This window comes from Lotus japonicus, chromosome 1, assembly GCF_012489685.1.
Source record: "Lotus japonicus ecotype B-129 chromosome 1, LjGifu_v1.2".
Classification (NCBI taxonomy): domain Eukaryota; kingdom Viridiplantae; phylum Streptophyta; class Magnoliopsida; order Fabales; family Fabaceae; genus Lotus; species Lotus japonicus.
Window position 1 is genome coordinate 125,881,805 of NC_080041.1, and position 25,615 is coordinate 125,907,419.

The 25,615-nt window shown below is 34.1% G+C and overlaps 3 protein-coding genes across 3 annotated transcripts; all 3 read left to right on the top strand.

Annotated features, from left to right (window-relative positions):
• Window positions 1–854: 854 nt before the first annotated feature.
• Window positions 855–9,792, top strand: LOC130724347 (uncharacterized). Its single transcript, XM_057575556.1, has 8 exons — window positions 855–875; window positions 964–1,231; window positions 1,766–1,862; window positions 1,952–2,073; window positions 2,159–2,243; window positions 2,323–2,458; window positions 2,928–2,983; window positions 9,480–9,792. The coding sequence occupies exons 1-8, from the start codon at window positions 855–857 to the stop codon at window positions 9,790–9,792; spliced, it is 1,098 nt and encodes a 365-aa protein (XP_057431539.1).
• Window positions 9,793–10,009: 217 nt separating this feature from the next.
• LOC130730355 (cytokinin riboside 5'-monophosphate phosphoribohydrolase LOG3-like) lies at window positions 10,010–14,533 on the top strand. The gene is made up of 7 exons (XM_057582342.1): window positions 10,010–10,314; window positions 10,914–11,011; window positions 11,340–11,370; window positions 11,735–11,834; window positions 13,522–13,592; window positions 13,689–13,832; window positions 14,197–14,533. Exons 1-7 carry the CDS (start codon window positions 10,195–10,197, stop codon window positions 14,290–14,292), a joined length of 660 nt encoding a protein of 219 aa, XP_057438325.1. The 5' UTR covers window positions 10,010–10,194; the 3' UTR covers window positions 14,293–14,533.
• Window positions 14,534–19,485: 4,952 nt separating this feature from the next.
• LOC130730356 (diaminopimelate decarboxylase 2, chloroplastic-like) lies at window positions 19,486–25,367 on the top strand. Its single transcript, XM_057582343.1, has 8 exons — window positions 19,486–20,108; window positions 20,228–20,402; window positions 21,052–21,201; window positions 21,406–21,567; window positions 22,211–22,396; window positions 24,119–24,241; window positions 24,377–24,466; window positions 24,983–25,367. Exons 1-8 carry the CDS (start codon window positions 19,612–19,614, stop codon window positions 25,061–25,063), a joined length of 1,464 nt encoding a protein of 487 aa, XP_057438326.1. The 5' UTR covers window positions 19,486–19,611; the 3' UTR covers window positions 25,064–25,367.
• Window positions 25,368–25,615: the final 248 nt, after the last annotated feature.

A 25,615-nucleotide genomic window follows, 5' to 3' on the forward strand; every position in this document is an offset into this window, starting at 1 on the left:
TGCGTTTTAAATCAAATTGAATGCAAATTCTGTAAATGCATTGACCAAAACTTAATCAAAATAATAATTAAATGGTGTTGATTTGAACTATTCATTAGGCGGTGTAAAAGTGATATATAGTAGTAGAAATTGAAGGAATATTGAGTAAATCAGTAAATGCATTGACCAATCTAAGAATTTGCAAATGACATTGAAATCATTCCTTATTTACAATTTCCGTCAATTCAGCGTTTCAAAAATGGTGGAATTAATTCAGGTTGCTATATTTCCTTCAAACTTTTACACCGCCTACTACTATAATAATTAAATGGTTTTCATTTTATGTTATATAATTGAAGGCATTGACCAAATCATATTTATTGTTTTACGGCCATTGATTCCAGATGTCGCATCCACGTTATTTGAATTGACGCAAAGCTGGTATTTACCTTAACTAGCTTATCAAAATTAAATTCCATTAAAGGACCATGCTATTATGAATCAGAACAAGTCAATAATGAATCTGACCAAAATGATTTAAAAACAAAAGTCAAGACTGATTTTGAATTTCTCCGTGCGTTGATTCAGGCCGCAGCAAATATGGTTGTCGACTGTCATTATTCTTTTTTTCTTCCATTTTTAGAATGGAGTAACCCTAATTCTCAATTTCCTATATAAATAACCTCATGGTCATTCTTCAAATTCATCTTTTATTCCCACCAAGTATTACCTTTGAAGATTTCTTTGTTCTAATGGCAATCGACGATCTCTCAACCATCGATGTCTCTAAAGAGAACTGGTGTATTGTCGCAAAGGTGAACCGGTTGTGGCTTAGTCCAAGCTTATATGGATCCAAGCTTCCATTTTCCATGGACATGATACTTATGGATGACAAGGTAAATCACTTTTCACATAAACTATCTTTTTTTATGTCCTTTTTGTTTAAATTATAAATCCTTACGTTATCCTTTAATTGAATTTCAGGGTTGTAAAATACATGCTTCCGTTCGGAAGACTCTGATATACCGATTCCAATCTTTACTAAGTGAGGGTCGTGTATATCAGATTTCGTTCTTCGGCGTTGGAGAAAGCGGTCGTGATTTCCGACCGACCTCGCATCCTTTCAAAATCAACTTTGATATTCATACATCTGTGCGCTTGGTTCCCAACAAGACCATTGACTTGAGCCCGTACAATTTTGTACCAATATATGATATAATGTTCAAGGATCTTGATACGTCTTTTCTGATAGGTATGTGAGATTAATTTAGATTTAAATGCAAGACCATTGACTAGAGCCCGTACAATTATTTTAGATTTAAATGTGAGATTTGCTTCCATGTTAGTCTAAAAAAAACCAAGATTTGCTTCATTAAACACCAATTTCGTATTATTTATATTAAATTTGTTTAATCACAGTTTGGCCTAGATATATTTTACGTTTAAAAATTGATCTCGTAGATTTATCTTAAATTTAAAAAAAAACCGAAAAAATAGAAGGAAATAGAGCAACCTGAATTAATCCCACCATTTTTTCTCAAATTCATGTTACCGCTAAACTAACGGAAATTTTAAGTTTTAAATAAGGAATGATTTAAATATCACTTGCAAATCCCTTATTTTGGTCAATGACCCGTTTAGATACACGGTTTGGTGTAATTTATCATTAAAAAAATAAACAAGCCTAAATTGGTGTGAATCTTAAGCCTCTTTTTTTTTTTTTTTTCCTTTTGTTTTTCAAAATTACTGATATGTTATTTGGATTAATGTTTCTATGATTGTACAGATGTGATTGGAATTCTCACTGGTGCAAGTGTTGAACAAGAATTCGAAAAAGATGGTGGGAAGCAAAAAAGAATTACGGTTGAACTTGATCAAGATGGGTACACCCAATATCATTCCTTATTCAAAGTTTCCGCGTGTTTAATTATTAAGTTTTTAAAAATTTATAATTTCTCATTTGTTTTGTTAGGGCTCGGGTTGAATGCGCTTTTTTTGGAAAGTATGTCGATGAGGTCGTTGGTTACCTTGGATCTGCTGATGCAACCAATGCCGTTGTTGTTGTGAGTTGTGTCAAAGTCAAGCCCTTTAAAGGTATTTTAAGGTTTCATCTGGTGTCAAATAATTAAAGTACATGACAAATTTGTAAATGCAAACATTCATAATTTGGATGCTACAGGTAAGACAAGTCTCCAAAATGTTTACGGAGCTACCAAGGTGATTTTTAATCCTCTCATAGAAGAAGCTGCCTCCCTCCGAACTAGGTCAGTTCAGTTCTGAAGGGGTTTAATTTACTCCCTTTTTTTCTATTTAGATAAAATAAATTAATCGTCTATCTGTTAGGTTTTTGGAATCACATGATAGTGCAGTGCATGTCATCAGTCCGCTGCAAGATTCTGCAAGAAAAACTACCCCTGAAGATGATTTTTTAAAGCAGAATGATGGGAAAACCTTTGAGCAACTAAAAGATCTTGCAGAGGTATGTATATGGGTTCAAATGTGTTTATTTTAAAAATTAGATTTTGCCCGTAACCAGTGCCTGCAATAAGAACCCACTCTAATTTGAAAGGGTTCATGTAATTTTGAAATAAATAAAATCTTTACCTTTTGAAAAAGGAATAATAAATCATGTCCACGGATCGTTACATTAAAAACCGTTATTTGACTTCAGAAAATAAAATTACCATTACAGTGTTAAAAACTGAATCAGGGATGCCAATTTCAGAAAATAAAAATCATCATAATTGAGAATTCCGTTAAGAATTCATGATTCAGATATTTAATTCAGGCATTTTAAAATGCTGTTAATGTGTTTCAGAGTTCAAAAATTAATAAATATACCATGTGTCTGTGTTGAAATTCATGATTTACACGTTATTTAAACCAACTACACTATTTAATAGCAACAGATATCACACATTGTAACATTTTTGGTGTTAATTTTTCAGAAGTCCTATTGTGTGGTTCTTGGTACGGTTAAGTACATTGCAGATGGTATGGATTGGTACTACCCTGCGTGCAAGTGTAGCAAGAAGGTATATCCTGCCGACGATTTTTTTACCCGTGCGTTGCACGACGATTTAGTGTATCAAGAAGTCTTTGATAATATTTGACATGTAAGTTTTTATTTATCTTATAAGTAATTTCAATTTAAATGGTAGAAATATAAAAACTGATATGGGTATTATATTTATTGTTATACAACAAAAAAAGATATCAAGCAAGTTATTGATCATCTAATTTGAAGGTATAATGACGTTTCTATAAGGTTAGTTTACCACTTTCAAATTATACACAGTTTATATTTGTATTAGTTACTGATTATTACACTAATAATTTTTTCTTCCTTTCTAGGTTCTATAGCACAAATATGCTTGATTGACAACAAGCTCCGTTATGATGTCTTTAACATTAATCATGGACTACAAAGGCTATAGGGTTCATGTTGTTGTCATTGTTATGTTTATCTTATTTCAATTGTCATGTAATGCATTACTTAAAAATGTGTTTTTTATTACTATTCAAGTAATGACACTTTGGGGTATCTACAAACCTCATCAAAAAATATTTTTACGGTGGTCAATTCATCTACATGTTTGTGACATATGTTTTATTCCATATCTTTAATAATTACTCAAAAGAGACTAAACTAAGTTAAAAACACATTACTACTGATTTATCTTTATAATAAATTTAATCGCCGTGCAACGCACGGGTAAAGAACACTAGTATGAGATGAAACCAACAATAAGGAGGTTGATTTATAGGAAATGATTTGGAAAATTACATTTAATGGGGGACAACAAAACCAAATTATAGGGAAATCAATGCAATTGATAAATTTGTGTGAATTGTTGTGGTTGTGACACTTGTCAGCCAGTGAGGGGGGTGAGATGAGAGTGAACCTTGGAATGCCACGTGTCTAATGCTTTCTGATAACGTTGTTCTTTTATAAAGTATATAGATTATGATTAATCTTACGTCACATGATAATGTCATGTGAAACTTTAAAGTAAATGACTGAAAAGAATAAATAAAAGCCGCAATGAATAAAGGTTGTGGAAAATAAACTCATAGCATGAGAAATTTTTATTTGGTTTGATGATTGGTGATTTGATTGTGTTTTGTACGAATAATTTTTTTCTATTTATAGGGAGAGTTTCAACTGACTACAACAGTTATTCGGCCATATAACCACTAGCTCACATCCTACTTATACACAACTCACTGCATATCAAGGGGTTTTCGCGCCTCTCTGTCCTAGTCATCTTAGAAGACTAGACTTCATTATATTGGTTAGTCCCAGGCTTGTAAAAACTATTGCTAAATTTAAGGATTTATCTAATTTCAAACTTTCGCATGTTTAAACCTATATTATGAACCCATACTAGAAAACATCATCATCCCTAAATCATCCCTAAACCTAAGCTTCTATATTTGTCCATGAATTAATCTCACTCATATACAAAATTCTCTTACCTCGACTGATTATCCTAACTCGAGAAACGGCTAACCGCTTGTATGTCAACTAACATATATCCCAGCTCACGAGTTTCTAATCGTTATGAACATGAACAATATTTTAGTGTCAATAGTATGTTTAGTCATGCATCGTTACACACACAAACATGACATGATAAAAAGTGAATAGAACATGATTATTGAATGGATTGAGTTGAAAATTCGTTTACGTTGCACAATTAGCACCACACCTAGATTAGATGTATCATCTACTCATTTTATGGGAAGAACATTGAGATGAGCTAGGCAATGTTAGAAATAATATGATAAAAATTATTTGTGTCATATGCCAACATCTTAAATTTTTGAAATAACTAATTGATGATATAATATGAGAGCCGTTGTGTCTAAGTGATCTAGCTTGTGATCTTGACTGATGAGAACAGAGCATGCAATGAGTGAGAGAGACAGAGAATGGGGCTGGGGACAAGATGCTTGAAGAACTGAGGATGAAGGGATATGGAGAATGGAAAGGAGCGTGTGAAATAAAAATCAAATGTTTCCTATGCGCACAGCAAGTGTCGAGTAAGGGAGGGTGGATAGGGATACAAGGTGATATTAGACACTACCCACTTATGTTTTATTTTCAATCTTCAATGCACATTGCTCAACATCAGTGGAGCACCATCTGAAGTAACTTCTGCTATTACCCATAACTTGCTCTATAAACTAAATTTGGAACACAATGAAATAAGAAATTAAACCTGTCAGGAGTGCCCATTCATGTGAATTAATTAATTAATTAATTGTAATAATATCCTCACATTTTTTATGAACAATATCAGTTTTTATTGGTAAAAAACAAAAAATCTCATTGTTTTCTTAATTTTGACGGTGAGCATCTTTCCATTTTAGGAGGTGAACCTAATTAAAGTCACAAGGGTAACATCCATTGTTTCATAATTGCACCGTAGGGTTAAAGCAAAGACATTAAGTATACCACTCTGCTTTTTCTTTTCTAGGGAAGAACCATATGTTTTCAATTTTATTTTTAAGAATTATGGTCGCTAGGAAGAGTACATGTGTTCTGATGAGTTAAGCATTTTTATTTTGGTTAGCTGAAAAGTTATGGATGAATCACTTTCTTAGTTGATGAATCCTCTTCTAGATAAAGCCAAGTTGTATGATTTCTTCATCACTTTTGGCTAAGTACCAAGTAAGGACCAATGCAAAGCACAACAAGTGGAAAAGGCAGGGAGCAAAATGGTAGTGTTGCTTGCATTGTTGGCACCACTATGACTTGTAAGTTGTAACTCTCAACACAACTTAAGTTATGTTTGGAAATTAGACCATCATTATCCAAGAAACTCTAATGAGTTTCTAATTTAAATTTTGGTAATGCCACGTCATTTAAACCACTTTAATCAGCTCTACACACTTTATACTCCAACCCAGCAACTCTAAAAAGTTTCTTAGAGCATCTGCAACAAAAAAACTTTGTGAGTTTCTTTGTGACATGTCATCTGTAATAAAGTTTCTTAACTGTTGCAGAAAATGAAGTTTCTCCACGTGGCAAGCAACTTTGCTCCAAAGTTTCTTTCTAGAGAAACTTTGCTCAAAGTTTCTCTTCCAAATTTAATGATTAAAAAATAAATAAAAAACAAATAATCATAATAAAAATTAATTAAAATGAAATATAAATAATAAAAATATGAAAAGGTGAGTTATATTGTGGGGTCCATTTAAGAAACTTTTTAGAGTTGCTGGGTTGGAGTAAAAAGTGAGCAGAGTTGATTAAAGTGGTTTAAATGACGTGGCATTACCAAAATTTAAATTAGAAACTCTAATGAGTTTCTTGGATAATGATAGTCTTAAATGGATCCCACAATATACCTCACCTTTTTTATATTTTGATTATTTATATTTCATCTTAACTAATTCTTGTTTTTTATTTATTTTTTAATCATTAAATTTGGAAGAGAAACTTTGAGCAAGAAAGAAACTTTGGAGCAAAGTTGCTTGCCACGTAGAGAAACTTCATTTTCTGCAACAGTTAAAAAACTTTATTTTAAATGACATGTCATAAAGAAACTCACAAATTTTTTTTTTTTGAAGTACAAGTGCAAAGTGATGTTAATCAGCATCACAACAACAACATGTATCATTAAATAAAAAATAACGAAACTATTTTTATAAATTGTAATCAAAGTCTATTCTCAACTTACATTCAATTGATCACATCACATGTCGCAAGACACGCCATAAACATGATCAAATTCTCATAGGTGGAGTTCAAAGATGAACTCAAGGAACGGATGACAATTTTCTCATTTAAAAAGAGATAAGCGGAGCATGGGCCTCTTATCTTAATTCACTTAAGTTGAATTCAGACTCAATGGATGGTGGGAAAAAAACAATAATAAACTAGTACGATATTTTTGTGAAATATACAGGTTAAATAAAGGTTAATTAAGACATTTGTTAGTAGGAAAGACAATCTTGAATGAGTAACGATATCCGTAAAATAAATTAAAATTAAATTTTAATTTTGGATTTTTTTAAAGTTTGTAGAGGATAGAAAACAAATTTAATAATAATTTATAAATATATTATTTGATTGATTGATATTAATTGATAAATAAAAATACGATTTCTATCTTTTTATTCCTAACGGGTTCAAGGGATACATATCTAATTTTTCTTGAAGAATGCCCACTATTGAAGTTATGTGAATGGAAAAAATCATCTTGTAATCATTACTTAGTTAACTTCACAATGAGGAGAATGCTTCCGACTCAAAAATTCTATCGTCACCTTGCAATTCTGCACAACCCTTCACAATCACACCGCACTGCATACATATGCGAGTCGCCTCCTCTATCATCGTCGTCCACCGTGTCGGCCTCCTTGAGCTGTGGAGTTCTCTTCACCGTGTCTCCTCTCCATCGCGTCTCCTGCAATGATGTTAAAGCTTAGGTTCTCGTCCCTCCTTCTTCACCATGTCGTGAGCCAGAGTTACCGTGAGCGCCATAGAGGTAGGTTTCCTCCTATCCACTCTATTTTCTTTCCTTAGTTCCTTGAATGGCCATTCATTGATATGCACTTACACCGTGAGTGACTGAGTTTTCATTCACTTTTATGCATGTCTCTTTTCCTCGGCCACCGTGTTCATGAATGATTGTGTGTTTTTTCTTGACACTTTGCAAATTCAGTGATCCACTGTTTTCATGTTTCCCATTTTTAATCATTTTTTTTTTGCATTTTTTCTTTTAAAATAGAAATCTTATTATTATTTTAATACGATCTGACCATCCGATGCGAACCAACCCGATTATGGTCGGCTCAGTTTAGGCCCATGACTAAAAATTGTGAAATTTGAAGAAATTCAACCTGATCTTTCGTGATCAATTCAGTTTCAAAAATGCTTAGAATTCATCCATGTCGACTTGTATGCACCGCTAATGATGCACGCCTTGGGCGTGTGACCTTGAAATTTATCATTTTCCCTTCAAAATGCTTTTTTTAGTTATAGTTTAATATTGGATTTGATTCGTTTAAATTATCATTATTATTAATCATATAACGAATCATATTATTCATAATACACATTTATCCAAAATATTTCATGAAACACATCTTTATAGGCCCCGTTTGGAAAAACAGCTTAATTAAGCGCTTATGGTTATAAGTGCTTATGACATAAGCGCTTATTCATAAACTATTTTTAAAAATTTATTGAAATAAATTCAAAATAAGCTGTATATAAGCATAAGCTGTTTTTCATAAGCTATCCTGAGTAGCTTATGAAAATAAGCTAAAAATAGCTTATGACAGGTCATAAGCTGTTTGCATAAGTCCTCCCAAACACTGGCATAAGAGCTTATGCTGCCAGATAAGCTCAAATAAGCTCTTCCAAACTGGACCATAATCACCTAACTCGATCATTGACTATATGTTTGAAGACATATTTAAAAGGAAGAGTTAGTTTTATTTTTTATAAGCCAAAGAGTTAGGTATATTTTTAGCCACTATAAAATAAGTAAATAATACTATTCCAATTTTGTCTATAACATATAAAATCAGAACGTTTACTCCATCAACTAATTTAATTATATGATTTAAGTCGTCAATGAGAACTAAAATCATGTTAAACTATTTGAGGGACCACACTCTCTTATTTTAAGAGTTGGAGACAAAAGTCACAATAACATGTTTTTGTAGGGACCAAATCATATTAGAAAGAATTACAATTTACAAAGAGAAGAGAGCTGAATGCGGGGCTACATTGGATCTTACTATGTTTGCACATCTTCAGCAGTCCAAGCCCAATAAAATGTTTATTGTACTTTATTTCATCATCTCTATTGGATTTAATTTGTATCTACTATAAGTGTAAATATCTTATGAATTTGTGTCATTAATTAAATTCGTTTTTCAGAAATTAATTAAATTCATCTATTCCGTCAAGAAAAAGAAACTTCATCAATAAATTCATCATTGGTGGCTAAAATAGGCCTTTTTTTATCACCGCTTTTATCCTAAGAGAATAATGCAATGTTGTTTCACATGTTTGAAAAATTAATTTAGCGATTAAGTTTTTTTATGACTAACATGGTGATATGTAGACTTAAAGAATCAACTTGTCGGTTTTCTTCAATACTAGGCAGACAAATATTTATATTTTAACATCTTGCCCTCTTATAATTTCTCTCAATTTTAATTGAGTCATGAAACGATTGTCACAACATGATGAAATACAATTGAACACATGGGTAAATTTTGTTTTTACGGTACCAGAAAAAGCTACGGTCCTGATTTGTACCTTTGTGGTCGGATATATAGTGAAATCCGCATCAGCAATTTTTTACCGTCACTAAATACGAAAAGTTAAAATATATATTAGTGGAGCTTTAAAACTAAAATAAATGTGCAATTTTGTGTCGTTTGAGTAACGGTTTGAGACCACATAAAAATTATTTTTTCCAATTTTTTTTTAACCATCACAATCTGCATAGATTTAACAATGTGCTGACTCAAAGCCAACTGGAGGATGGGAAAGTAATTGTGGAGAGTGATTCTCTTGCTGCTGTCACTCTAGTTAATGAGGGCTGTGAGAGGACTCACCCTTATGCTGCTCTGGTTTTGCAAATCAGGGAGATGATGTTGAAGGACTGGGAGGTTATTTGTCGCCATACACTGCGAGAGGCTAATCAAGTCGCTGACTGTTTAGCTAATTTGGCCCACTCTTTGGACTTGGGTACTCATGTTCTTGATGTTCCTCCGCCTAGCTGTAGGAACTTGTTGTTCTTTGATGTTACGGGTGTTTCTTACCCGAGACAGTTTCGTTTGTAGTTTCTGGGCTTAGTCCCTCCCAATAACAAAAAAAAAACAATGTGCTAACTCGAAAATCATTTCTGAAAAAGTTATGTCCATAAATATAAATTATGTGGAAAATAATAAATTTAATTAGTTAATATAGGTTGGGACCGCTAGAACAGTATCCCACGCGCGCTAAGGAGTCACGTACGAAGACCAATGGAGTTTATATAAAGGCATGAGACTTGGAAGAGTGGTAGTGAAGCAAGCATACACTAGAGGTTGTTGTTTAGCAATTGTAGTTTGTTTGAGACAAAACAATATTGTTTTGTTTGAGAATCTTGTGTTGTGTGTGTTTGTGTCTTTGTGTGGTTGTGAAAGTTAGTTAATATACAACAACAAAGTAACTACCTTTACCTTACAAGTTACAACTAACAAATGGAGAAACATGGTGAGATAAGGCACTCAAAGTTCAAAAGGATTTGTGTCTTCTGTGGGAGTAGCCCTGGCAAGAAGCCTAGTTATCAAGATGCTGCCATTGAGCTTGGAAATGAACTGGTTTGTATTGTATATATAAACTTTTCATGCTTTTCTCTGTTTCCTACATTATGAACACCCATTTTTTTCAGCTTATTCAGTGTTTGTTTGCCTCAAATGTTTTGTTTTTGTGTTTATGCTTCTTGAGCTGAATGAGATAAGATCAGAAGGAAATGGTTAAACTTTGTGATGTGACATGTTTGATTATGCTGCTTCCATTGTGAAATTTTGTTCATACACATGTTCATGAGTTTGACTCTTTGCAAATCCAAATTCATGTTGGTTAATTCCTCATTGAAAAAAATGCTGTTTATTGTTGCTGAGAGATTGAAAGTCTCCATTTTTGTTTTCCTCTTGAGCTTTTTAGCTCAGTAGCTCAGAACAGAACAGTGTACGGACTCACAAGTGTCTTAAGCTGAGTGAGCGTTGAGGAATCAATTCTTTTTGGTCTTTGCTTTCCAAACAGTTAAAAATGGATGCACTGTCATGTGATTAATTGTTATTTTTTTGGCATCATACACAACACAGTACACAATCATAGCCACCATTGTTTGCTTTTGGTTATTTAGTATTTCTAAGCTGAGTAATTAAGTGTGTGTTTTTTTTAATGGTCTGTGAAGGTTTCAAGGAACATTGATCTGGTGTATGGTGGGGGAAGCATTGGCCTCATGGGATTGGTTTCACAAGCTGTTCATGATGGCGGTCGGCATGTCATTGGGTAAGTGCATGTTCGAATACAAGGTATAAAAGCACATTAAGCCAAAATCATGTGGATAGAAACAACTTTTCCTAAAAAAAAATTTTATGTCCAACATGATTTTAGCTTTAGGGTGATTTTATTGACTCATTCTCTTTTTTATTTGACCCTTTTTCATCCAATTTCTCTTCCTCTTTTTCCCCCCAAAGGTGTTGTTGTTGGGGAAAAGGGAAGAACATGAGAACAAGAACTCATGATAGTCAATGAGTAATCCACAGTGCTTTTTGTTGGCCTCTTTCACCATGAACACTCACTGTAGTCTTTGTCATTTTATTGTCCCTTGTTGCAGAGTTATTCCCAAGACGCTCATGCCTCGAGAGGTATGTCTGTTTCAGCCAGGAGGAAAAGCTTAACACCTTTTCTTCCTTCTCCTAATAAAGTATTTGCTATTGCTATTTGTCTTTCTTATTTTATTCTTAGGAAGAACTTTTTATGAACAGCTTCTAAAGTGTCAAAATTGATTCTGAGAAAATAAAAACTGCTATCTTAGAATTTTACAGTTTTTTGTTGTTTGTTAAAACTAGTTTCTTTCTTTTGGGCCAGTGCTTAACTTGTTACTCTAGGAATATACCACTTGGATACCTGGCACTGTTGTCATATTCTGTTTTTTTTCTTTTGCAAATAAACTATTTTTTTGTTAAAAAAGTGATTTTTTTTCTCATTTGATTTGGTATCCTCTTGCAGCTAACTGGTGAAACAGTGGGAGAAGTGAAGGCTGTGGCAAATATGCACCAGAGGAAAGCTGAGATGGCTAAGCATTCAGATGCCTTTATTGCCTTACCAGGTTAGCCTTCAAATAGTGAATATGTTTGTAAGTTCTTCTACGATTGATTCTATAGGTGAATAAATTTTTAGGTTTCATATTTGATTATGAGAAAACAGAACATGATAATGATTTCTTACGCGTTAGAATCAGATGCACACCAACATTAAAATACTAGTGTCTTTGAACAAAAGCTTTCTAGTTATAGCGTGTAGTAATGACCATATCTCAGTGTCGGATTCTTTACTAGAAGGCTAAAAAGCATTTTTGGCCCCTGATATTTCAAGTTTGTGCAAATTCTGCCCCTATCTATTTTTGTCGATGTTTCTACCCCTCATGTTTTCAAACAGTGCACCGTCTACCCCTGACGGAGGGGTAGACGATGCACTGTTTGAAAACATGAGGGGTAGACAATGCACTGTTTGAAAACATGAGGGGTAGACGATGCACTGTTTGAAAACATGAGGGGTAGAAACATCGACAAAAATAGAGTAGAGGCAGAATTTGTACAAACTTGAAACATCAGGGGCCAAAAGTGCATTTTAACCTTACTAGAAATAGCTCACCGACATTTTACCTTTGATCTCTCTGGGCTACTTGTGTGTTGCTTTTAAACATTGTTTTGTTTGCAAAAGTTGATTTACAAATAAATTAATTAAAAGTTTGCATAACCTCTATATTATTGAGAAAAGAAAAGTTAATCTAAATATATTCGAAAAAGTTCTTAGTCCAAAAATCTTTGATGACTTTCTGACACACATCCCAATGCTATGATTAGAGAGCAACCTTTCAAAGCTAGGTGATATGATCATGACATTGACCTTACTTGACCCCTTATGATAAACATTGGACTAAGAATCAGAGCTTTCTGCGGCTCTGAGCAAAACTGTGGTTGAATACAATTTTCTTTCTTCTACTTTGGTTTAAAACTTGATGTGATTCTGCTAAGCTTCTTTCCTTTGATAGACAATAGAGGTATAGAAAGAGAACTTTCACAAAATAACGTTTACAACTAGCACCTGCAGCTGACACATAACAATTGCTTGACCCTTTTTCAAAGACTCTTACACTGGTAGTTGTTACCATCCTGATGATTCCTGAGATATGTATTCATTGAGTACTGAAAACTAGTGACAGAGAGAGCCAGAGAGAGAGAGGCACGCAAAGACAGAGTTGTCATTCACTCTGTCACTCTGCATTCTTGGATCCCTCCTATGAAAATGGATTCCCCCAGGAGTGAGGTTTTCCCTTCACACTGCCAAATCCATAACTACATTTGGACACAAAAGCTCATAGTACTAAGTACTACATTCACGATGCACCCAACATAGAATAGCTAATAATCCTAATTCCTAATCAAGTGGATTTTAAAGACACCATAGCTTAAGTTAATAAAACTAGACATTGAATTTTTTTCAAAGTATTCAATTGAATTTCAATTCCCTTTTTCTGCTAACATGATGTGAGCCAGTATAATAGCATGCATGTTTGGTTTCATGTTGAAACATTTTAGAATCAATTCTGTCAAGAAGCTAAAAGAGTTGAGTAAACACGTCTTGGATTCTATCCAGATCGTGAAACCAAACATGAATTAAGTAAAATTGTTCAATTAGACTTTGTCTTACCCATTTTCATCTCAGTCATGTATGGCTTATCCTATGTTTATGTGTTTAATTTCTTGAAAAAAACTGATGGTGGTTATATGCAGGGGGATATGGGACTCTAGAGGAGCTTCTTGAAGTCATAACCTGGGCTCAACTTGGGATTCATGACAAGCCTGTAATTGACTTGTCCCATTTCACTAATAATCCATATGATTTATCAATTTATGTAACATTTCACATCCTAATCATGCTTGGTATTCCAAAATTGTAGGTTGGATTAGTAAATGTTGATGGGTACTTTAGCTCCTTGTTGTCATTCATTGACAAAGCTGTGGAAGAGGGGTTTATTAGTCCAAATGCCCGCCACATAATTGTTTCAGCACCAACTGCAAAAGAGTTGGTGAAGAAATTGGAGGTAATTTTTCCTAAACTATATGCATTTTCCATCTTGTTACATGAAAACAAAGATAAAATTTTCCACTTCTGATCAGCTTGATATCCTCCTATTCCTTTTCAGTTTGATTCCAACAATTTGAAGCAATTGTCCTATGTGAAATCACTTTCTTTGATTTCATTAGATGAGTCACATCAAAACAAAAGTTGCTCTGATTCAATACTATATAAGTAGATAATTGAAAGATTTGTAAATGAAAAAACAAAAACTTAATTTTCAAATCAATTGTATATCTAATCTAATCAACTTTTCTTCTGCAAAATTGAACTTTTCTATATATATGAAAGTTGAAAATGAGACAATGTTGTTGTTTTTTAATTCATAGGAATATGTCCCTTGTCATGAGAGTGTTGCTTCCAAGCTGAACTGGCAGATGGAACAGCAGCTAGCTTACCCTCAAGAATATGACATCTCAAGGTAGCTGCTGCTGGAGGGGTTTAACTTCACGTGCACGGAAGAATACACCATAGAGAATTTTGGAGGTGGAAGAAGCTATTTTCGACTATCATTTTTCTGTTTCTCCTCTTTTAGTTTCTTGTGTAAATTACTTGGATTGACCTGAATATGTAAAACTCTACTTTATCACCTTGTGAAACTCTGATTTTCTTAGAGGTGTAAGTATGGAATTATTCTTCAATGCCATTTAAGGATCATTAGTACAATTTCCATAGACTCAATCAATCAATCAGCATGGTAATTCTTGCAAGGTAACATGGTTAAATCTATAAACAATAGTGTCCTTGCAAGAATTACTTCGAATGCATGCTTACTTGTCACAAAACTGAACATTGAAACATGTGCACTGTCCACCATAACTATAGTGCTATTTGGCCAAGAATAATATTAAACAATGAAACTTCAGCACTCTCCACCCAACCAAATGAGTCAAACTAGTCAAGAATCATTCCATAACTTCTATCTTGTTTGGCGAAGAAAACATCAAACAGATAACATAGTCCTTTACATGTTTGGAAATTCTTTTACAATTATTTCTGAAGCCAAAATCAATTCCAAGGAAAAGCTTCTATGAGTAGCTTTTAGGTGCTATAATTGATTTTGGAGAAAAAGAAGTTGAATCCAAACATGCTATTGAGAGCTAAACAAAGAAAACAACACATGACTTGTGGGGGTGATGCATAGAACCATGGTCCAACTTAAATATTGCTAGGTATTAATGATAGGTACCTTAACTCAAATCAAGGTATGGTACCCAAAATGAGATAATTCAATAATAAAGAAACATGTACAAGTTATAACTTTGATGTTATTTTATCGTAATGATGTAATATTTCATTCTTAGAGACATGAGATTTGTAGGTTGTGTTTTTTTAGGCTTTGTTCATCCGTCAATCATAGTCATTTTGCGCGTATCTCAACCATCATCGTTCATCTCTACAACTAAACCATTTTTCATTAAAAAACAAATTTCATGAGATGAAATTAGTTGAATAGGAAAATGAAATGCGAAACTGTAAATTTACCTAAAAAAATATAATAATCATCTATTAAATTACTCAACGCGGGTACCATACCCAGAATGTTTTATGGGTACCACAGAATTTACCTTAATGATAACAAATGGGACCTAGTACGAGACAAAGATAGATATTCATGGCTTATCTTGAAGTAACTAGTTTTTGGGCTCAAAAGGTGGGAATTAAAGAGCTTAAGACAACATTTAAGAGACTGTCTCAACCAGCAAGCATTAAGGGGTGATCGGAGGCGGATAAAAATCATCCGTCAACATTTGATGTCTTATTTCATGTCCTGTCAATCAAATTGTGTCACGTAAGCATGAGTATGACACTTATGGCTTTATATGACTGATTTTTAAATAACATGACACAATTTAATTAGTGAGACAAGAAATGAGACATCAAATGAAAACATAAAATTTAAGTCCGATCGGGTCAGGTCTTAAGTGGAAGTGCATTAGGGATCTATAAGCTCAGTTGGACAAAGAAACTGAAGTTTGTATGGCCCTTTCCCTTCATCAATGGGACAGTGCCATGTGTTGGCAAGGGCAACATGGGATTCAAAGAAAAGGTTAAAGGGGTCATGGGGCACATGCATCTGAGGACAATATGATTGCCATCTTTGGTCCCCGGTCTCATCTAGCAATTGCCAGTGTGGTCTTGGAAGAACTGCTTTGTACCATTTGAGGCTATTGGTTGGAGATATCTCCATAAAAAGCTTTGAGTGGTTGTGTAGTCATGAATTCTTCTGGTGCATTCCTTTGAAATGATGTTGAAAGTTAATGAATAATGTCATTGCAAAGAGGAGTTAAAAGGTAACAACTCCAGTCAAGGTCATATATAACACTTTTGATTCCTTCAGCAAGTTCTCATTACTTGGAATTAGCTTTACCAAAAAGATGCCTTTCATTATGCAACAGAAAAAAAAGGAGGCGTTGACAAAATCATTAGCATGTTTGAATATGTTTCTTTATGATACACAAAAGCTATTCACATTAGAGAACTTATTAAATTTGGCTTCAAATTGTGTAAAGATTTCCAAAAATGTGCTATGTACATACATAATGAATTCCCCATTATAGGCTTTTTAAGCTCTGTGTGATTTATTGATGAGTTACGTTTAACAGAAACGCTCCAAATTCTTCCAGTCATCTTTTTATAACTGGAAAGTGAGATTTGTCATTCCAATGGATGCTAACTAATGCTAACTGAGTATTGGAGTTAAACCAAACACACACTTATTCATTTTGAACATTCATTGTTCAAACCTATGATGTTTTCAAAGGAAGAAAACATAGTAATAATAGAAGAATGTAAAAAGTTAAAAGTAAAAGTAAACTAGTAGTACATTAGCATTTTGAAAGAGCTTCATCTGGAAGCAAAGAGAGAAAAAAAGGGAGGAGAAAAGGGTGAGAGAAAAAGCTCCTTTCTTCATATCAGTCAACATGTCTGAATTAAGTAGCTAGTCTTGGCCATTGACTGTGCATTATGCAGTGCTAGTTTGGGGAAACATCTAGTTCTAGGACCACAACCTTATAAACGCACCTCTCAGGGAATATTTTACTGTTATGTTAGGTACCATATAACCATAACATGGTTTCAAATTTTGTGGTTCAACTCAGCATCTGCTTTCAGTTTTCTTAAGCTAAAAGGACAATTGTAATGACATTAACTGCAGTTTCTTAAACCATGTTCTTATACCATGTTGGATAGGGAAGATACCATATCAAATGATCTTATCTTCATGTTTCACCATGAACAGAAATTAACCTTTTTATGTGCAAATAGAAGAGTCTAAGCTATGTCAAAAATGAATAACCTCTCCTTTTCATCTGTCCTTTTAATCATTAACCGACAATGGATTTATTTCAAAAGAAATTTACAAGTTACCTTGTGTGTCTCAATCATGACCATTGCGCTCTTCATAACGTTTGTACCCGAAAATTGGTAGCCAATGTCAGATGACATTGATCACCCCATATGGCAATTGGCACTTTTGTTCTTCAAATTTGCGGATAGTGTTTCTTAAAATCATTATGAAAATATGATTGAGTTTTTCATATTTTTCATAATAATTTGACTTTCAAAGATTGAAATTTACAAACAAAAGTGTTAATTGTATAATGTTGTCTCACATAATTCATAGTGAGAAAATGAGTGAAGTCCATAGTTTGTTCAGAATGGTTGAAAGTTGAGAGAAGAAAATAGATGAAAAGAAAAGCAAAATTTCCCTTCACTTCTTCTGTTTAATGAAAAAACAACAAAAAGTAAAAATTGTAATCATTTTTTTACCTTTAGCTAGATTGTACAAAAACATACATTTAAAAAATTCAGGCCAATTCACTCAAAAAGTTCGTAATCCACTAGTTCTCCATGTATTACATATAAATGTTTAACTTGTGTGTCGAATAGATTTGACTTTTGGGAAGAATTTACAGCCTTGTCTACATCAGACTCAAATCAGGTTAAAATAATATTAAAAGATAAGACTAAGGTTTTTTAAAAGTCTACTTAATTAAAAAATTGAGGCTTAGGCTTAGACCACTTAAAAAGTCTTATAAGTCTAACAAACCAACCTAATTAAATAAATTTATTTTATTATTTTTATTATTTCTAAAGTGCATATTGATTATAATATATTCAATTGACTTATTTATATGTTTAAAACTAACTATTTAACCATTTAAATCTATTTAGAAATGAACTGATGATATATTTACTTTAATTTAGATGTAATAATTCATTTCAAAAAAAAATTAGATGTAATAATGATTTTAATATGTTTTAATTCGTTAGCCTATAAAGTTTATTAACATGTTTAAAAATAGATTTGTCAGTATACTCGTATGTGGTATTATAAAAAAACATTTAAATATATTATCTAATTTGACCAAACTTTAAAAAAATCAGACTCAAACCTAAACTAAGACTTATTTAAGAAAGTCTAGCCTAACCCCACCTATTTCCACCCCTATGTGTCTCACACTCTATTTTCCATGAATTGCGTTCTTCTATACCCAAATTATATCCATATGACGCCACTTTTGAAAATACCTTGGCTGGGGTATGCTTGCAATATGTTGAAGTAATAATTGTGAATGAAATAGTCTCACATTGGATTGATAAGCAATTGTTCAAGAATTTACAAGTGGAATGATTCACTCACCCATTATCTGAAGGTTATGTGATGAATGTATGTGGATGATGTCTTAGACCACTTATGTATATCACTTTTTTTCACTTACCTTGTCTAAAAGCACCTCGGCCCATACATTTTTTTTAAAGTAAATCCTTACCCAGCCCAATTAGATTGAGTCAGAGCCCACGTTTGAAAATATTGACCAAAGAAAAAAACCATTCATTTTTTTTTGGTAAAAAAAAAAAACCATTGACTTATAATTTGGTTGGGCCCTCTGAATTCTTCTAACAACACCATTTTAGAACCTTCTCAAAAAAAAAAAAAACATAACTTGGAACTAGGGGTGAAAATAGACTAGGTCATGTGAGGCTTTGCATAAATAGGATAGGCATACTTTTTTTTTGTCTTAACCAAGTTATCCCCACAGCCGACAGCCATGAGACTAATCCCTCGCCCCACGGTCAGCGCACTAAGCGGTAGGGGGCTGACCAAGGAGTTTTTTCTATTCGCAAGAGTTGGGATTCGAACCCCCAACCACTTGCTTAAAAGATGAAGTGCTGAACCACTACTAACCCACTTGGTTAGGCTAGACATACTTTAAAAGGTCTAAGTCTAGCCTATATTTTATCTATGATAGGTTTTTATTTTCTGAGGGGGAGAGAGAGTATTGTGAGAGAGACCGTAAAAATTGAAAGGGTAAAAATAAGTTATAACTATAATTGACAATTGAAAAGGAATGAAAAGTGACATGACAAAGAAAATGTATAATCAAAATTATAATGACAATTAAATTGTAATTGATCTTTAAATGAAAGGTCACAAGGAGAAAGAAAACATATAATTTGAAAAATCAACGATGGTTTAAATGGTGGCCAAAGGGTCACTGGTTAAATCTGCTCAATTTAACTAAATAGACTTCTTATAAGAAGCTTGAATCTAACATTTTTTATAAAACAGGCAGGCTAGACCCGGTTTTAAACAGGCTAGGTCATAAGCCCGTGTTAGAGGCCTGGCCTATTTCTATTTCCACTCCTGCTTGGAACATTGACATGGGTTTTGACTTGTGATTCTCCCATTGCAACTGAAACTGTAACTCACTGTCTTCTTCTTCTTCTTCTCTATTGCCATGGCAAGCACACACCTCCTCTCTCACTCTCCTTCCCTATCCAAACCCTACATTCACTCCATCAACCCAAACCCTCTTTCCCAAACCCCATTTCTACCCTTCAAATCCACCACCTTCAAACCCCTTGTTCTCAGAGCAGTTCTCTCTCCAAACACGCCCAAAACCGCCGTACAAGACTCCAACAAAGCAGCTCATTTCAACCACTGTTTCACCAAATCCGAAGATGGGTATCTCTGTTGTGAAGGCAACAAGGTGCAGGACATCATGGAAGCTGTTGACAAACGACCTTTCTATCTCTACAGTAAGCCCCAGATTACCAGAAATGTTGAAGCTTATAGGGATGCATTGGAAGGATTGACATCGATAATCGGTTACGCTATCAAGGCTAACAATAATTTGAAGATTCTGGAGCATTTGAGAAGCTTAGGTTGTGGTGCTGTGCTTGTTAGTGGGAATGAGCTCAGATTGGCTCTTCGTGCTGGGTTTGATCCTACAAGGTTGAATTTATGTGTCCTTATGTATTTATGTTTTTATCTGTTTGACATTTTTTGCATAGGTTGTTGTATTCTGTTGTTGATCATTTATGAGATTTTTTACTCTATACATGGATGAATAGGTGTATCTTTAATGGGAATGGGAAAATCTTGGAGGATTTGGTCTTGGCTGCACAAGCAGGTGTGTTTATCAACATTGATAGTGAATTTGACTTGGAGCACATTGTTGAGGCTGCAAGGATTGCTCGGAAGAGGGTGAATGTTTTGCTTCGGATTAATCCTGATGTTGATCCACAGGTATATTATTGTGAGATATGCTACATAAGTAGTTTACTTACAAGTTACAACACTTATAACTTTAGCAATTTTTGCGCAGTAGTTGTTCCGCATATTGGTAATTGATAAGCAACTGAGGTATAGACGGATACATAAAAGGTTCCCAATGAACAAAAAGAGTATACAACATTTTAACAAAAAATATTTTAGCCACATGGATCGATGGGGCTGAAATGATTTTTAGCTTTTAAGTCTAGAAGAAACTGACAACTTTTAGTGACTAACACATTCATCTAGTTCTATTTGATGCATTGCTCCGGGAAATAACTATGGATTACTTTCAATAATCTAAAACATTTACAGGCATATCATATCTACCTTGCATGTACCTAATCCCACCTAGTTGTATAAAGGTGTTTGTTTTGTTGTATGATATATCCCTTCCAATAACATTATAAAATCCTCAATTTCATCAGTGACAATGGTTTCCTTCTGTATTCTTGCTTTTACTTTCATTGTCACAATCATTTTTTATTAGTGGCAATTGACTCCTTTGTGAACAACATTGTTATTCCAACTTGAGACCTCCAGATTCTAGCTCTCTTCTGCATGGTGAACAGTACGAGTATATTGTTCTGAAATATCTAAAATTTATGTTTGTTATCCCTAGGTCCATCCTTATGTTGCCACTGGGAATAAGAACTCCAAATTTGGCATTAGAAATGAGAAGCTGCAGTGGTTTTTAGATTCTGTGAAGGCACATCCTAATGAACTAAAGCTTGTAGGGGCTCACTGTCATCTTGGATCGACAATTACCAAGGTTATCCCGAAGTTCTTTATTTTTTTTCTGCTGCTATTGCTTTGCTACTTTGGGATATATTTGTGCTGTGTATTTTTTTCCAACCTTTATTATGCTTTTCTTTTCCTTCCTAGGTCAACCTGCACGGTCATATGTTGACTCTTATTCTTTTTCTACATATAATTGTTGAAATATTTGTTGCTTGTTTTGTTTTCCTGTTTCCAGGTAGACATTTTCAGGGATGCAGCCAATATTATGGTCAGCTACATTGACGAAATCCGAGCTCAGGGTTTTGAAGTGGATTATTTAAATATTGGTGGTGGACTTGGAATAGATTATTATCATACTGGTGCTGTTCTTCCTACACCCAGAGATCTAATTGATACCGTGAGGATTCTACCCTTATTTCTCACTTTATCTTTCCATATTATACATGATTAAGTTTGAAATAACTTATAAGAATAAAGAATATCACTAGTGGCTATAAATGGGTATTCTTAGATTGCAATATTATACAATTAAATCGCAACATTTTCAACTTTGTAATTGTGACATGCAGGGACATGTGCTGAATAAGCTTGTTTTATAACTAATACATTTGTAATAAAATCCATATTTGAGGGTATTGAATCTTTGATAAGGAGAGAAATTTTCATGCATGTTAAATTTCTGTATAAGTTAATTAGAAACCTTTCACTTGTAGCAAATGGCTGATAAAGGAGGTCCTAGTAACACTAGGTCTGTGTAGTAACTCATTGGTAAGTTGTTCATATTTGAACTCGCCATTTAATGTTGCATGTCCCATAAGTCTACCAACTAAGCTGTCTCAGATCTCAAGGGATATGTGGTATTGTATGAGTCAAAGGTGCTTCATATGCATGTTTGCATGTGTTACTAATCATAGATGAGCATCTACTTCTTCTTAACTTCTTATTAACATCAAAGAGTTAGAGCTGTGTGTCACGTTATTTGATTGTACACTTTACACCATCATGCTAATTCAATATTTTTGTTTTCATGGTTGGAGTAGGTAAGGGAGCTTGTTCTTTCTCGTAATCTCAATCTCATCATTGAGCCAGGGAGATCACTCATAGCAAACACCTGTTGCTTAGTTAACCGGGTGACTGGTGTCAAAACTAATGGATCTAAAAACTTCATTGTAATTGATGGAAGTATGGCTGAACTTATCCGCCCAAGTCTTTACGATGCTTACCAGGTATGGCTTGCCTTTATGGCATTATATTGGTTCCGATGTATAACAAACAGTTTTTTCCTATTAGCATTTTGTGTCAGATGGCTCTCTACATTGTGGTTTAGATTGAAAATTAACGAAGGATTCTAGAGTCTAGACCTCTAGGTGCATGTGCTTTCAATTAACATATCATGTAGTACAAGTATTAAAACTTACTCAACATATTAATATATTATCGTTATGGTTGGCTTGGATTTCATAGGCCACAGCCCGCTTCTTGCCCACGCCAAATCTAGTGAATAGAAAAAAAATCCTGTATTTTTGGGTTTTGGTTCTCACCTTGCCAAGGAGTATGCTTTTGATGTGTCAGCCACATGTTTTCTATCACAAAACATGCTAATGATTAATGAAAAATTATGCAAAATCTATTTAAATGGGTTGAACTATGAACTATAGTTTTCCATTGTTGTTTAATGTCATTAAGATTTTACAAGGTGTAACACTAACTATCCTCTTTTTTTCTCTTGGATGTCAACAGCCTATGTTGCAACGTACGCAGTTACACTAAATATTGGAAGCAGATTGAAAATGAGTCAGTTAAATTTAACATAACATTTAGACCTGTTATCTATAGAATTATGATGCATTCCTAATAAACTGCTTGGGACAGGTTACGATCATTATCTATGAAACCTGGATGGTCAATATTGCTAAAGTATTAGTGTCGGATATCGATTCACGTATAATACTTCTAGATCATGTCCAAGGAGAATCCTCAATTTTTTTATTTTTTTTCAAAAAAGAACTTGTTATCTGATACATTTGGCATACGGGTGTGTGGGTTTGATAAAAAAAAATTGGTGGAACCCAAACCCGACAGATTACATAATTGATTGTTGGAAATTGTTAAGCCGTGTTGTTTTCAATAGAGAAAGATAGTGAAATGAAATCTTCAGAGAACTCGATCCACTCCAGAAGCTTCCTTTCCATGGCTTTGCCTCCCCTTTCTTCTCCCCGTGTTGCAGCACATCTAAAAATGCAACCAACAGCCAAATTGGAAATCTTTACCACTCTCGCCATTGATCTGTAAGGCTTGGACATAACCTCCATTTTAAAACCTATCTCAACTTACAAGAGCAAATTGAAAAAAAACGAAGAGCTAAACCCTTTACACAACTCATTGCGAGTTGTGGCATAAAGCGCCTCTGGAGTAGCTGGAACAGTGAATCGGAAATGTTTCTGGAGTGAGAAACACATGGTTGAGCACAATTTTGTGCTTCTAAAACCTCATTTTTCATTTTCACCAACTTTCCTCCCCGTTCTCTATTTTTTGTTTACAAGGGTTCTTTGCATGGGGAGTATTCATGTTCCTCTTCAAGATCCTCTCTCCAGTATGTGTTTTTGTTTGTTTTCAACCTACCCCTTCCCCTCGAAACCCACCCCGCTTTTGTTCATTTTTCTTCTGGGACCCAAAGCCTGTTGCAACCAACTGATCCACCCAAGGACCAATCTGAGGCTCATGACACTACTGAAACGACTCATGTTTATATATACTCGGTTTGCAGTTGTTCTGTGTAATTAGGCTAGAACCCGACTCCTGGACAGCCCCTGTTTTTTAAAGAATTTAATGTATCCTTGCATCTGCGTTATACCCATGCTGCGTCAAGTATCTCGCCTTCATGGATCATTATGGTTTTTTTATGTGCCAACTTAATGAATAGTTGATAACATCTCATTGTTTTGCAGCACATAGAGCTGGTTTCCCCTGCTCCAGAAAATGCTGAGACAGCAACTTTTGATGTAGTTGGCCCTGTCTGTGAGTCTGCAGATTTCTTAGGAAAAGAAAGAGAACTTCAAACTCCGGCCCAGGTAATATATTATTGATCTCATAATTAAATAGTTGCCGAAATAATATACTGGCTTACTATGATGGTGATGACAACAATGAAAACTTGTTTGAACTTTGAAGTTTGTTAAGCTATCTCATCTGAGTTTCATTTGCAGGGTACTGGTCTGGTTGTTCATGATGCTGGTGCTTATTGCATGAGCATGGCATCAACTTACAATCTGAAGATGCGTCCTCCTGAGTATTGGGTATGGCACAGCCTTCTTCGATTTGCTAATCTAGTAGGCAGGCTTCTTGAAAGTAGAGTGATTTTGATTGGCAAAGTGCATTTTGATAATTATTGATGAAAAAATTAATGCATTGTTAGTAAAACCATTTTGTGTAACATCTTTTTCAATGATTTCCCTTAATATTTTCTATTTTTCCAAGGTCGTAAATAAAATCATTTGATGTTTTGCATGTTATCGATTGAAAAAGAAAAGAAAAACTAAAAATATTGCTTTTCACAGTTAATGCTTGAGACTTGAAAGATATAATATTGAATAGCTCATGTCTTGCTGGCAATGGTATTATTCGATTTCCACAATATAATATTGAATAGCTAATGTCTTGCTGGCAATGGTATTATTCGATATCCACCTATTGTATAAAACCCTTAGAAGTTTTAGCTTCCGCTCTTTTAAGCACCAACTGCTTGTAAAAAACATACAACTTAATACATTTTTGTTATGAACCATAATATTTTATGTTGTAAAATATTTTAGGTTGAAGATGATGGATCCGTGAGCAAAATCCGACACGGAGAGACATTTGAAGACCACATTCGGTTCTTTGAGGGCCTTTGAGCTGACAATTTACCTTGTAAGAAAAGAGGCTTGAGATTTGTTGTATTTGGGGTTTGGATCTCTCCTTGCCAAAGAAAGCACCAATATTTTAGTTTTGTTTCTTTGACTCTCATTAAATGTCGACACTATTGAATGGGAAAGAAGAATAAAAATGACTTCACAGTCATTTAATTTCCTCCCACCAGTTTCATTTTAGTCATAGTGCTGAGTATACCTGCAGCTGTTGCTCAAAATGTGGAGGTGAAGGTTATCCATGCTGATGGCATATGTTTGATAATCTTACTTTGTGGTGTGTCATTTTTCAGCTTGAGTTCATATTGTAGCTTTCTTACACGCATGTTTGAAAACCGTTTTACAATTGATTTTGGAGCTAGAATTAATCCAGGGGAGTATCTTGAGTGCATGCTTGAAAATATTTTTCCAATTTGGCTCTAAGGTCATAATTAATTTTAGTGAGAAACTTCTTTGAGTAGTTTGAATTTCAAAATTGATTCTGGATTAAGAGAAGTTGATCCTAACATGTTATTTGTGCGTAGCTTCTAGGTTTTGTAA

Coding starts and splice junctions, on each gene's coding strand:
- LOC130730355 (XM_057582342.1), top strand. CDS start 10,195: ATGGAGAAACATGGTGAGATAAGGCACTCAAAGTTCAAAAGGATTTGT. Junction 11,835..13,521: donor TGCCTTTATTGCCTTACCAG/GTTAGCCTTCAA, acceptor GGTTATATGCAG/GGGGATATGGGACTCTAGAG. Junction 13,833..14,196: donor AGTTGGTGAAGAAATTGGAG/GTAATTTTTCCT, acceptor TTTAATTCATAG/GAATATGTCCCTTGTCATGA.
- LOC130724347 (XM_057575556.1), top strand. CDS start 855: ATGATACTTATGGATGACAAG. Junction 876..963: donor TGATACTTATGGATGACAAG/GTAAATCACTTT, acceptor ATTGAATTTCAG/GGTTGTAAAATACATGCTTC. Junction 1,863..1,951: donor GTTGAACTTGATCAAGATGG/GTACACCCAATA, acceptor TTGTTTTGTTAG/GGCTCGGGTTGAATGCGCTT.
- LOC130730356 (XM_057582343.1), top strand. CDS start 19,612: ATGGCAAGCACACACCTCCTCTCTCACTCTCCTTCCCTATCCAAACCC. Junction 21,202..21,405: donor TTGGATCGACAATTACCAAG/GTTATCCCGAAG, acceptor TCCTGTTTCCAG/GTAGACATTTTCAGGGATGC. Junction 22,397..24,118: donor GTCTTTACGATGCTTACCAG/GTATGGCTTGCC, acceptor ATTGTTTTGCAG/CACATAGAGCTGGTTTCCCC.